Raw genomic sequence first — 15,127 nt, 5'->3', positions numbered from 1 at the left:
CAGATACTTCGGATTCAGAGACAGATGAAGAAGTGATCTATAAGGAATTCTCAAGTGAACTGAATGAAGATGGCGAAGACAGCTCAGAAGAAATGAACGCGCTTACTTTATCTTTGGGACCTGTGAATGGATATGTCGGAGAATTTGTTGTATTCACTTACGACGAAGCATTATTTCCAGGAAGAATTGTCACAATCACAGAAAGTGGCGCAATTATATCTGCGATGAAGAAATGTGGTAGACTGTGGCAATGGCCAGAGAAAGCAGATGAACTACAATATGAATGGACTGACATTATTGGCCACATCACAGAACCTAAATCCATTAGCAGTAGCCGGAATATTTCTCGTGTTCCTGAGTTGGATTTCTTTCATATTTAGTGTTCTCTGCCAGTGTTTCAATATTTAAGTTTACTGTGTTTCACGAGTAGCTTTCGATTCAACTTATAATGAATTTCCAACCCTTGCCTTTATATGTAGTACGCACAGGGTTTGAAACTCATTAATAGTTCAATGAGAATCGTTTCGAGTGTCCTACTAGTTAAACGTTCCCTTGAAGTCTTTAATTACTCAGGTTCGAAAGGTTATATTTCTTTTAAGTTGATTTAAAATTCGAAAACGTATGTTATTTTTAGGCTAGGTGTTTTTGTTATAAGCCATCATGCTTACTGTCATAAGAGTTTCAGCACAATTGCATGTTTGACTTTATATTTAGAAAAGAAAAAAGGATGTCAACTACTAAAACCAAAAAGTCAATTACTAAAATTATTTTAAATTCAGCTTGTCAACTACTAACTCGGTTTTACAGTTTTGAAATAAAATAAAATAAAATATAGGAAGAGATTTTTTTTAGCATTTCAATGGTATGCTTAGTAGAAGAAACCCCAACCTTCGATATGGAAAATGAATTTTGGAAACACCACTTCAAAATATTCATGAAATCAAAGAATTTCAGAAAAAACGTGCTTAAGGGTGTCAACTACTGGTGCTTTTTCCTTAATTAGTGTAATTATGCTAGACCAAATAATTTATCACGAATTTTGTTATGGAACGTAATGAAAATTGGAGGATGTAAATTTCACATATTTCCTGTAAAATATACGCTCATCCACACGAAAAGATATTTCGAATGTTTTCTTTGGAGTGCGGAGCTACAGAAAACTTGGAATATAATGGGAGTGTAGTCAGTTTTAGACTGTTTTCTATGCTTGTTTACACTTCTATCATAGAAGGTGATCACATTAATATTTACATAAGGTGCCGCAATGGCTCAGTGGTAGAGTGTTCACATCTGGTGCATGGGTTCCTTGATTCGATCCCAGCCCGCGCCGAGTGAGCCTTATGGTGGACAAACACTGTCTGCGTGGCTTTTCTTATAGTTCTTCCGTTTCCTCCCACTTTCTCCATTCCATCGTTTCATTCATTTCTCATTATTCATTCATTCATTTCGTTTCATTTCACTCTCTCCTTTAGCCTTGCCGGTATAAGTGTGGGACGTAAAATTTAAAGATTTCACTTCATTTCCAATATTTACTTAAAAATGTGATCTCAGAGTGCAATTAAATACTTTCATTTTAGAAACTGAGACACTCTTTTCTACTAAGAGCTCCTTCTTGGCTAAACAGTTAGCGTAAGCGCCTTTGGTTAGCGTGTCCGTGTTCGATTCCCGGTAAGAGCTCATTGGTTCAGATTCCTCGTTAATCAGTAGGTCCTATCTCATATAGTCTCGCTGCTGAAAGGGGCGTTAAACTCAAAATCAAATCAAATGAAAATCTTTTCTATTTTTTTAAAAAAAGAGAACTCAAGTCTTAACTTTTCCCCGACAACACAAATTAATTACCTCCGAAAAAATAGATTCTCAGAAAATTTGAAGAAAAATTATATAAATTAGGAGGAAGTAGAAACAGTAACTAACGGAAGGTAAAATCGTTTCAAATCATGCGAGTAGAAGAAATGTTGTGTCAGGTGTGAATTAAAAAGAGTAAACAAAAGAAACATTATAGATGAGCTGTTGATGGATGTCCAACGTTTAAGAAAGAAATACAACGAGATGAAGTAATAACGAAGGAAAACTAGCAAAGTGACGTAGCCAGAAGCTCATCAAGGCAGGGCTCACACGCTCAAGCACATATGGTTTATAAATGAATTGTATGTTTGGAAACTTAAAGACAAACTGTGAAGAGTATGGATGGAGGTAAATGCTAAAAAGATTAAGTTAATGGTGCTGAAAAAACGGGATCTCCGTGTAAATTTCACACTATTACGTATGGCAGTAGGAAAGATAATGACTAGTTAGGAACTACGTAAAGATTTGAAATAAAAACCTTCAAATGTAGATATGGAGAAAGTAGAAAAATTAACTAGTGAAATGGAAAAATAATAAGAAAGTATTAGGAACATTAGGAAAGAAAATAGCAGTATTCGTGATTATTAAAAAGTTAATAAAAAACACTGTTTAAAAGTAATTGTATTCTGAGGGGGGTAAAAATACTACAATTTGTTAAAATAAACAATTTCTGGGTGTTGAGTGTGTTCGTAATCCATAATATATATTTTTAATTTGAAACAAAATCTCTCTGCAAGGAATGAAATAATACTTACTCTTTAGAAGATATTCTTGGATGGAACTACCTGTGGTATTGATGACAGTGTACTAAAACATTATAAAATCACATAGGTTGGTCCCATGCCAAAACGGACTAACTAAATTTTTGATAACATTGAGATAGAGTGACATTTTGTACATTAAGGGTTTTATCATGCCAGAATGAACTAAGTTTGTAGGATCTTTAGTTTGCCATGGGATGGATGGATTCTAGGCGAGTGATAAACGTTTCAGTTCTCAACACAAATGTCAAACTATTTCAATTTCATCAAAAATGTAGTTAGTCCGTTTTCACAAGGGATCTCCCAATTTTGAGTAAAGTACTCAAGACTTTTTGTCAACTTAAACTAATACTAATTGCAATACGTCATTTAATCAGCGTATTATAGTAATGATTGTGATGATTAAAAAAGCACAAGTTTTAGAAATTATGTACATTGGAAATTATATATCTTTTCAAGATCAACAAAGGTGCCTAACACACATATTTATTTATTTCAAGTGAATGTTCGTAGCTTTACCTTGAACTGTTTCTTCGCCACTCGTTGTAAACTTTGCTCTATTCCAGTCTTGGCTTTGTGAAGGGCAGCATCATTTACATCCACGAGAGTAACATTATGTCCAGTTTGTGCTGCTACCTGTAAGAAACATTTAACTAAAGTATGTGATAAATTAAAATTGGTTTATTAAAATTTTAAATAGAAGTTTACGTATAATAATACAGTAACCTCTCCATTTCATGAACTAATTTAGGCAAAACAATGTTCTTAAAATCGACAGTGCAAAATGCAAATTGTGTTATAAACAATTAATGCTTAAAATGCAGTTAAAATGCAAATTGTGTTATAAACAATTAATACAGTTCAATTATGTTGTATCATGTAAATTCAAAATACATAATATACCCATATCATATTAGTAACCAACCATGATGAACTAAATGTTTTTTTTTCTAATTATATCGTTTAGAAAAAAATAAAAGATCGTTTAGTAAAAATTCTAATTGTGTTCTGGTTTCCATTGCAGCAAATGGTCTCTTCTCATATAGCCTCGAAGCTGAAAAAGTTTAAGTCTAATCAATCAACCAATTGAAAATTCATGTCAAAGACTGTTGATGCATACAGTGGCGGATCCAGGGGGCGAACGGGGCAATCCCCCAGAAGAGGAAACTTTCTTATTTTTATATATAAATAAAACAGAGTTTGAAGCTCTTAAAAGTAGCTCTAAGTAGCAGTATTACAACCCACCGCCTCCCCCAGAAGTCCGTCCTGGATCCGTCCCTGATTATAATGCGTACTATTTTATGCAGCATGATTAATACATAGACATATTTTACTTACATAGTACACTTTAATAAAACCTTGTACTCCTTCTTCGTTTTATCTAAATCAACTCATGGTGGAAAGACTTTCCACCATGAATCAACTGAAGTAAAATAGAAAACGATAGCAAATATTAAACTATAACACATAGGTGCATCATATTGTGGTTTCAACCCCTGTGTGATGGGCGAATATTAAAAAATGCACTAAATGGTTTATTAATAATAAACAATAATCGCTGTATTAAACATATTTATTCTTTTCTGCAACCATACATTCAATTTGTGGTCTTTCTTACACTTCCACTCACACGGGAAGAGAGGGAGATTATATATCGAAGTGGAAGATGGTTTATATACCAATCGAAAGTGCTAATGACGCCTATCACGAAACTATAATAAAATTTTTCCGAATGCACATACTGTGAGAGTTATATGAATATACAGGGTGTCCAGAAAATACATTTCCACTCCTAGAAGTCGCAAACGATGACACAAATGTCAAAACAGGGAAACATGTGTTCGATTATTTTAAAAGTACAACATATCAAAACAAAATGTGTTGCTCCAGCGCCACCCGCAGGGTACCAGGCTGGGTCCAACTCGAAAATTGCAAATGATAAGGGGTCAAGTAGAATATCGTTGGAAACCTGTTGGGAAATGAAAGAAGACGAAAGAAGTCTCGACTTTCTAAAATTATCCAGTGTAAAATGGCGGCCTGTCAAAATGTCAACAAAAACGTCATTCTAACTCTATGGACGTCATTCTAACCCCCCCAAAAAAAAAATTGAAACGGGAGACAGATATCAAAACAGGAAAACATATGTAATCTTTTCAAAAGTACAATGATTGAAAGTGTAAGTATTTGTCCCAGGGTTCTCCACAGGGTCCCAGACGGGGTCCTACTCAAAATTTTCAAACGACTAGGAGGGCAAGTAGCATATCGTTGGAAAGCTGTTGCGAAATGAAAGAAGACGGAACAAGTCTCGGCTCTCTAAAATTATTCTGTGTAGAATAGCCTCCGTTCAAAATGTCAGAAAAAAACCTGAAGTCCATGGCCACCCCAAAAAATCCTGAAATAGTGAGACAGATCTCAAAATAGGAAAACGCGTATGTCATCATTTCAAAAGTACAATGATTGAAAGTAAAAATATTAGAATTGGTCATTGCAGAAACGGCACATGTTCTGTATTATTAGTATAGAACATGTGCCCTTTCTGCAATGACCGATTCATTTGTTCCAGAATCCCAGACGGGGTCCTACTCAACATTTTCAAATGGCAAGGGGGGAGGGTCAAGTAGCACATCGTTTAAAGCTGTTGTTAAATGAAAGCAGATGGAACGAGTCTGGACGGACGTGCAAACATCTTTCGTTTTAGGTCTTCTTCCTGTAGCCGGGTTTTTATTTTATTTTCACTTTAATTCTTTTATTCAACGGAAAGAAAGGAAATGCCCCTACTGTGAGATTCTGCTCTTTGGGCGCAGTAATGTCTAAATAAATAAATTATAAAGGAAAGCAAATTAAGAAATAAAGAAAAGAAAAGAAATAACATTTGACATCTTTGAGTATAGAAGTGACTAGTTAACATATAACGTACAACAACGAACATAAATAATTAGAGGCTGGAGCCATAAGAAATAAAAAGCTCTTACCTCTACTTATTTATGTTCATGACTGTACAATAGTGGTACTTATGCTGGTTGTCCGGATTATCAGTTATAAAATGATTCAAACAAAAAAATCTTGTACGAGGAACAGCGAATACGTGAAAATGTCTCACAATGACAAAGGCCGATTGCAAAATGGAAAGTGAATGTGCTCGGAGAACTGAAATGAGGATGTACATTTTGACTGGCTGCCATTTTATACAGGGTAATTTTAGAAAGTCGAGACTTGTTCCATCTTCTTTCATTTCCCAACAGCTTTCCAACGATGCGCTACTTCACCTCCCTTGTCGTTTGAAAATTTTGAGTAGGGCCTCGCCTAGGACCTTGTGGAGAACCCTGGGACAAATAGCTTTACTTTCAATCATTGTACTTTTGAAATGATGACATAGGTGTTTTCCTGTTTTGACAACTGTCTAACCGTTTTAAGTTTTCTGGGGTGGCCATAGACTTTACAATGACGTTTCGGATGACTAGATGTTTAGGCATTAAAAACCTGCAAAATAGGCAGGCAAATAGGCACTTAAAATTTAAAAAATAGGCAGTAAAATGTAATTAGAAATAATGAAGATAAATTAAATACTGAATACAATTAAAAATAAATTCAAGTCATAGATAATGTTCCAAGAATATAGAAACATACCTGTTCGTTAATATCTTCTTTTTCTGTATATATAAAAACGAATTGACTTATATTTGGTGTATATTTGGTAAATACATTTTATATAGCACTTTATCACTACACATAACAGTCTAAATGCTATATACTTTATCAGCTCACACAGCAGTCCAAAGTTTTACAGTATTTTATCAATACACATAGCAGTCCAAAGCTTTACGGCATCTTATCACCACAAACTACAGCTATATTTCTCGGAAGAGGAAGAATTCTTTCTTTAAATACTAAATTATATATTTTCCCAATAAAGTTTTATTTTGAAGAAAATGTATAGAATAGGCAACATTAGGCACTAAAGCAATCATTTAGGCAGGAAGGGGCTAAATAGGTAAAATAAAATTGGCTTAAATTGAAACTATAACTCCCGATGTAACCTTTAAAACGTTATTTTTGATCATATCTTTAAGATTAAAGAATAGGCATTTTGTCTAACATCCGGTCTCTATTGATGACATTTTGACCGGCCACCATTTTGCACAGGGTAATTTTAGAGAGTCGAGACTTGCTCCGTCTTCTTTAATTTCCCAACAGGTTTCCAAAGATATGTTACTTGGCCGCATTATCTTTTGCATTTTTTGAGTTGGAGCCCGCCTGGGACATTGCGGGTGGCCCTAGTATAACGCTTTTTGCTTTGATATGTGGTACTTTTAAAATGATCAAACACGTGTTTTCCTGTTTCGACATCTGTTTCATCGTTTGCTATTTCTAGGGGTGGAAACGTATTTTCTGGACACCCTGTATATTCACATAACTCGCACAGTATATGCATTCGGAAAATTTTTATTACATTTTCGTAATAGGCATCATTAGTGCTTTCGATTGGTGTTTAAACTATCTTCCACTTTGATGTATAATCTCCCTCTCTTCCATTGTCAGCTTCGTGTGGCTACTGTCAACAGGGACGTACGATAATTTGTTTCGGGAGGTCCAAAACTTTCGGTGGCCGAAATTCAATACGAGGATAAATTGTATTAAAATTTGTAAAAATACCCTTGAAATTAGACTAAATTTAGAGAAAAGTGGCAATTTCAGGATTCTAAACTCCTTAATATAAACACCCTCTGTATGCCCCTGACTGTCACTAATCTTCAGTAGATAAGGTACAGTATTAACTGCTTTGAAGTTTTCTGGGGAATTATAAACCTCTCCTCATATATGATTAAAATAATATGAACATTTGCTTTCAAGGTAATTGAGCAAGGTCGCTGCAGTTCGAAGAACCAGTAAGTGGGCCACGACAATAGCCTTGATTTTACACATTAAAATACTTTTTCCGATATCTAAAGATATGTATAACTGAAGCGTGAAACGGCGTATCATTTTTCTGTTTTAAATATCTGTTAAAGCGATAAGCCGCACAAGAAATTGAGATTTTCTTCTTCGAAATAAACGTTATTCATAACACACAATGCCATCCAAGCGCTCTTTTCCCACATACTAGTGCGGTTGAATGGGCAACGCGTTTGGAGCACCAATTGTGCCTCCAGTAGTTATTTTATAACTCTATCTATAGTAATAACAGTGTACTTTATTCCATTCATCAGCGGCCTATATTTTATGTTCTTGGCACCATCTTCTTAGCGCTTAGTATTTACGGAGTTACTAAAGATTTCAAGCTCTACCTGCTCTCCTTTATTTTATTTTATTTATTTTATTTTAGTTCAAGCACAACACAACAGGCTCTAGGCCCAATTATTGTGTTGTCTTTGACAACGAAATACATATTAATACAAAACAATGAGATATACAAATAATTAAAAGAAATATACATTACAAAATAGACAATTATAAAAAAACACATTCATATTGTCTTTAGCATATGAGCTCCTTATATGCCGTTTTCAAAACATGCCTGTTTAATTGTTCTTTTGTACACACTTTCCTACATGCTAAATATATGAATATTGAAGTCTTTTTCGGCCTCATTGTGGAGAGTGCTTATCCTCCATATAGGAGATTTCCGAAGGATATTTGTTCTTGCCTTTCTTTGATAAAACGTAGATGTGTTTCCTATCCTCGTTCTGGTTGATGGGACTTGAAAACAAAGCAACGAACGCAGCTCAATAGAGTCAATTTTATCATGTATTAATTTATATAAAAATATTAGATCATTATATTTTCTTCTTTCGTATAAAGTGGGTAGTTGATAATTTTCCAGTAACTCTCTGTAAGATTCATATTTCGGGTAAAACCCAGCTTTCCTGTACGTTAGAAGTCTTAGGAATTTTTTCTGTATTCCCTCAATCATATCACAGTATTTTTGCATATTTGGTGTCCACACAACAGTAGCATATTCTAACTTTGACCGAACGTAAGTGAACTACAATTATATTAAAGTTAAATCATTACGAAACTCTTTACCTAGCCTCATGATAAAACCAAGGTTTCTATAAGCCTCGCTCGTTACTGTTTCCATATGATGCTTAAACGTTAAATTTTGATCAAAGAAAATTCCAAGATCTTTGATATACTTGGGAGAGCTTAATTTTGTCCCATCAATCGAATACGTATAGTCTACATAACTATTCTTACGTGTAAAACGTAGGAAGTTACATTTATTTACATTCATTTTAAATTTATTTTTATTACACCATTCCATAATGTTAGTTAAGTAAGTCTTGTTGTACTTTCTCGCAATCATCAATTGAATCTACCCTAATATATATTTTGAGGTCGTCTGCAAATAGAAGACAGTTAGCATGTTTAATTCTAGTCGGCAAATCATTCACTGCTAAGAGAAACAAAAGCGGTCCGAGGACTCTTATTCAGTAGCATTATTTCAATTTTGCCAGGCGGAGGGCAATATGTTCTGCCGACAAAAGTGTATCAGGTTTATATACTATATTAGTATATAATCGATTAAAAACTATGGACTTCTCTAACTCACGGGAGTAGTTGTCTTCCTCCGTCATCCCCAAATGATGCCCCTGCTCTGTTTACAGAAACAGATCATTAAAGATAATTGAATACAACAGTAATCAGGTTTACGGTTTTCTGTGAAAATCATCTTCAATCTTCGGCGATCTTTCTCATGTAACTTGGTTTCCGTCCATAATTCCTCTTCTCTGATGATGTATTGCCAAGAGTTTTGTATGTCATCACCTCAGCCTTGGATTGGACGCTATTGTTCTCGATTCACTTCACGCACTGTCATCCAAATTCACAAAATTATGGTTATCGTAAACTGAAACGCAAATTTGGCGTCGCTTTCAAGTACACCGATATATAATAAGATCTCTGCACACTATCTAATCATGAAAATTTATACTTCAACACAGAAATTGTTACATGAGCTGGTAGTCACAACTAACGATGAAAATCAAGGATTCTGTAAATTTGGTCCTGTACAGTGATATACTGCTACATTTTTAGTAGGTAGGCCTATAAGCTCCACCGTTTTCTAAAATATAGAGTATACACTTGTTCTTTCGTACATTTAAGGCAAGTACGTTGGATTACAAATATAGAGGGGTACAAAAGTAGGTATTCAGTTCATAATTTTTTTTATCAATTATTATTTTTCAGATAATCATAGCTGGTGATTACATGATATTTATTACATAAATTAGTTTTATTATTAATTATTATTTATTATTTATTATTTTTCAGATTATCATGGTTGGTAATTTAACCATCGACCAATGAAAGTGGATAATTAAATAATGCTGGAAGACAGAGAATGCTGGAAAGTTTCGATGGAAATGGGTTACAGAATTTGATGCACCTCTACCAAATAGACTAACAATTTACAAATTATGAAATAAATATGATGAAACTGTCCCCATATGTAATTTGCCAAAGAGTGGTCGATCAGTCAATGTTACTTAAAATGTTAGTTGAGCAGACATTTGTCCACAGCCAAAAAAGTCAGACTGGAGAGCTTTTCATGAGTTAGACATTTTTCATAGATCTTTTGGGCGTCTCAAGCAACGTTTAGGTTTGAAAATGTATCCGTGATCACTGATTACAATTCTACGAGGTAATGTTGAATGCAGAAAGACAAGGTGATGACATCATTCGAAAAGTGTGTTGGTCAGACGAAGCGAATTTTAAACTTTCAAGCGCTGTTAACAGATATAACTGTGTCTACTACGCAAAGAAAAATCCAATGTAACACTTGAACAAGAATTGAATCAATCTCGTGTTACAGTTTTAACGAGCCTTTTATGTAAAAGGATCATTTGGCCAATATTTTTAAATGGAACTGTTACCTACGACCTGTATCTTAACATGCTACGGGGCATTGTTATTGTACAATTACTACGACAACATAATAATGACGACTTCTGTTTACAGAAAGATGGAACTCCTCCTCATATGTTGTAACAATGTGCGAGTATCTTGACAAAGAATTGCCTAATCGTTGGATTGGTCGACGAGAGCCAGCTGAATGGCCATCACAATCACCAGATCTCATCCCAATGGACTTCATCTTTTGGGGTGTTGTCAAAGATAAAATATTTCAAGTAAACCAAGCACTATTGACGACACGACTAATTTCATAAGAGAAGGTAGCAAGAAATTAGTAACAATAAAATCTCTGTGTTAAAGTGTGCTTGAGTGCAGACTGTAGGTATGTGTAAATGCTGAAGATTGGCAGTTTTAGAATCTCAGAGATTGTACTTAATTGTAATTCCTATATCATCCTGATTCATAAAAATACTGTTTTCTTATGATCAACAACTCATTACATAGTACATAAATACTAATAAAGAAAACAAGAACTCTTGTAACTGTATACCTACTTCTGCTTCCCCCTGTATATTACGTAGATACACGACGGATATAGGCTAGAACATATGACTTCCTATACGGTCCATTACATCCCTTATTCTATACCTTTCCCAAGGCGCATCAGAGGTTCACAACAACTTATTTAATTGCATATATATGAAATTAATCTATTAAACCAAATCATTTTATACAAACTAACCTTATTTTAAAAAAATGAAAGAACTTTTTTTTAATGTCTGAAAGCTCTTCTCACTTTAGGGTTAGAAAGAAAAATATCATAGTTTACCTGAGCTATCCCTGATCCCATAAGACCACCTCCGACAATCGTAACATGCTTGATTCCAGCTGACAAGGCAGAAGATGTTGACAAACAACGCTTGAAAACTGCGACGTTCCCTGCCATCATTGAGAGTCAAAATAGAATGAGCCTTTTCGCCTACTAACTCGTAAGCTGTTATTATGCAACTCATTGTGCAAATAACTGTCAGATTCACAGCAACGAGCGGAGAGTAAAAAGTATTTGTCACTGTCACAGAGCGAAGGTCGTTGATAACATTAAAATTAAACTAGGATTGCAATGCAGAAATTGGCTTGTATAATCTATACCTAAGATATTTATGTGTGTAATCAGTTATCATTACAGATAAACAGATTATTAGGTTTTATACTATTTCACGCCAGTAGTAAACATATGTCTATGAAGGAAATCGGAATTTGCAGAAATGTTAACGGTAAACGCTAGGCTGTAGACAAAACTTTTTGCACTGATGGAAATCCCTAAGGAAAAATTAAGTGGATTTTGCTTCCTTCATCTAATCTCCGAAAGTAAGAAAATCGAAGTTTTGTAGGAATGTTCTCTGTGGATACTAAAGTATAAGTAAAAGAGAATTTTGACGGAAGAAAAGTGGAATAAAATGTTTTTTTAATCTTCATTTGATATCCGAAACATTTCGGCTGGGAAGTTGAACTTGCGTTCTAATTGTTTATATACCCTATCCAGTCAGTCCCAGTAATTCGATGTATGTGTTTCGTTTACTTTTACGAATTTAGTACGGTAGCAGAAGGAGAGGGGGTGTATAAATGTTAACATAATGAAACGCGGATGAATAAGATGATATATCTAATATTTTTTCATATATTAGATGAACTTTTTAATAGACTCATTTTTAAGTTCAACAAAGGAGTTTTGTTAGATCCCGACTTAAGAGAAAGCCATTCAGGTAGGAATTCTGAAGACTTGTTTTATGGAAGCCTATTGACATTGTCTATTAATTTAGACGAAATGCAATGAATCTACACAATTTCCGAATGTCAAAAGGTGATTCGACTGTTTCATGCCACGAAAGATTCATTCTCATCTGAGCTTCAGAAAATTCATTTTATGGTCTTAGAAATTTGATCTTCTGTTTTCAGATACAATAAAGCTATTCAACCAGGTCTTAACTTGAAAAAAAAAAAAAATAGGACCGCCTTTGCGAAGTTCATTCTGGAAGGGGATAAACAATAAAGATTTTCCCCAACTATTGGGATTGCCAAGAAACAGGATGGATCTCCCCTTTTGGGTACAAGGTAGTGATTTAAATAGATCTCAAGTATGAAAAGAAAACTTGTTGGGGGAATTTATTTCGGGGGAAGTTTACTGTGTTTGCAAACTATTCTATTAAATGGGATTATCTGCAGTTTTCAAGTACGAGAAAGTAGTTATCGGCATCGTGAAAAGTAATTTGGAAGTAACTAGAAAAATAATTTCTGGGGAAGAAACTAAAGAATTGTGCCTAACTATTTCCATCAAATGGATTGAGCATTCTGCTTTCGAGCGCTCCAAAATTATTCAACTGGGTCTCGACTTTGATTTTTTTTTTTCAGATGACTTTCAGAAAACGAATTTCGTAAATTTTAACATTTTGCTTATGGGATTCGGGTGAATCTAATGCTTTCAGGGAAAAAGTAATGTTTAGGGATGATGTTCTAAGAAGTTTAAGAAACAACAGAGAGTTCGAATTTACGAGTATCCTAAAACTAGAAATATACATATCTTTCAAACATCCCTCAATACCACATTACATTTTCTCGTAGAAAAAATAGGAAATATGTTATTTGGTAAAATCGTGATAAGTTCGTTTACATAATTGCTCTTCAGGATTATTAATCTTTAAAATTCCAAAATTATCAAGCATCAAACTTTTTTCCTTATATGTTGACTATTGTAAAAATCAGTAAAGAATTTGATTGGATAGACCGAGTTTTCATTTTTAAAAACAAAGAAAGAAAACTACCCTTAATACTACAACTTTGCCAGTTCTCAAAATACTATTTAATACTAGGCCTACTTACTTGATTCATACATGTTGTTAAGGTACGCTTGTGATTGTCATTATAGACCTATTTTATCAGTTAGTCTTTGTGCAAAGGAGTTTTCAGAATTAATTTAGAGTCAAGCTCGGGTATTACTTGAGTCTCTCAGGTATCTCCCACAGGTAGTGATCCTTTCTCTGTTGAGTGGAAAACTTACTCGGGCTCGCGTTAAAAAGAAAACATTATTTACTTTATGCCTAACGATTAAATTGTGAAGATCTTGTATGCTGAAAGCTGTTGTCATTTCTATTTTGCGGTACTTCAACGAATGCAGATGAATGTTTTGCACTAATGTCGTTTTACTTCTTTTCTGTAATAATGCATGAAAGAATATAAATGGATCAAGAACAAATAACAATCATAGTAGCAGTTTCATTCAATCTTTTCAGTTGCAAAGATTTTTGTCATGTAAGTGAAAGAGCGTTTGTTAGAAATAATATTGTAGCAGCTCCATCTAACAATAACAAGATATGTTGTATTCATCTTAAAATAGAATGTTAAAATATTTGTTTGCCATTCATTTTGCATGCCTACCTTTTTTATTGCCACATCAGAACTGTACTAACAAGAAGCTGGAATTTGGGCAGCTATATAAGTCTAGGAGCGAAAGTGATAAACTTATATATATTAGGGCGCATCAAACCCCCCCACTTTTCACAAAGTGACTTGTCGCTGGACTAGAAATATTCCATTTGAGCTATAATAGAACTCAGCAATTTTTTTATAAAAATCAAAGTATGTTTAGGGGGTCCACCAGAGCAGGGACGGCGCCAGAAACGCTTGATGGGGTGGGCGGAAAGAGGTGGACCTAGTTGTTGGGTGGGCGGGCAATGAAAATTAGAACTGGGCAATGTAGACTTTTTTTTGACAATAATTAAGTTTTTATACTCTTTAGTTAGTTAACGCTCAGACCGAAATAGGGGAGAAACAAGGATGTGGAAAACAGCTGTCTTGGCCTTATAGAAGGTACAATTCCGGTATTCGCCTGGTGGGACTGAAGAAATGCAGAACTTAGGATGGACTGCGAGAGTTCGTGGCTATATGCTCGACCTACCGAATTCCGCGTGGCAGACACACTACCTCTACTTCCATTTTTTAAACAATAATAGCGGTGTGTACTGTGTAGTCAATGAAGTTCAAGACAGCTTTACCTTCTCTCCCTCCAAGAATGCACATGAATGCATAGAAATAAAAGAAGGTTCAAACAACACAGACTAACAGATAATACTCTACCTTTCCTTAACATAAAATACACAATAAGTAGGTAAAGTAAAACAAGGATAAAATAGGCTACTGCACACATTTTTATCTTTGAAGGATTTATTACAGGAAAGCAAGAGACAAAAAATATAAATCATTTATATTTTCTGTCATATATTTCAAATTTGTGCACATTAGATTTTTTGACGTGATCTCTATATACAACAGCAAAGATCTATGTTACTAAAAGAATAGGGAAATTCGACAGCATGTTTGTTTGATCGTATCTTACATAGAAACCTTTGAAACTAAAACTCAAATTAGCAAAATAAAAAAAAAAAAAAAAAACTCCGAGACCACTGCCGAGACTTCTGAACGCAACAGAGATCAACTCAACAATGCTATATAATAAGGGTTTTTACAATCTGTTTAATGCTGCACGGGTAAGACATGGGGTATAGTATATTGCTGTAAACAATTGCAAATTGCAACCCTTTTTTAAGAAGCTATCGCGCCGACGCAAAGCACTACTCCCCTCCCTCTCTTTCTGAAATGAGACAATAGACAAT

At 34.5% G+C, this 15,127-nt stretch overlaps 1 protein-coding gene across 1 annotated transcript in view; it reads right to left on the bottom strand.

The window, feature by feature from the left end:
* Window positions 1-11,469, bottom strand: part of LOC145662799 (hydroxyacyl-coenzyme A dehydrogenase, mitochondrial-like) — a 30,498-nt gene extending 19,029 nt beyond the window's left edge. The window contains exons 1-2 of the mRNA XM_081728686.1: window positions 11,290-11,469; window positions 3,126-3,242 (exon numbers count right to left, since the gene is read on the bottom strand). Coding sequence (XP_081584812.1) covers window positions 3,126-3,242; window positions 11,290-11,409 — 237 coding nt within the window. The 5' untranslated portion in view covers window positions 11,410-11,469. The remainder of the gene's footprint in view (window positions 1-3,125; window positions 3,243-11,289) is intronic.
* Window positions 11,470-15,127: the final 3,658 nt, after the last annotated feature.

This window comes from Thermobia domestica, chromosome 10, assembly GCF_964235325.1.
Source record: "Thermobia domestica chromosome 10, izTheDome1.hap1.1, whole genome shotgun sequence".
Lineage (NCBI taxonomy): Eukaryota > Metazoa > Arthropoda > Insecta > Zygentoma > Lepismatidae > Thermobia > Thermobia domestica.
This window is presented reverse-complemented; position numbering and strand designations above follow the sequence as displayed.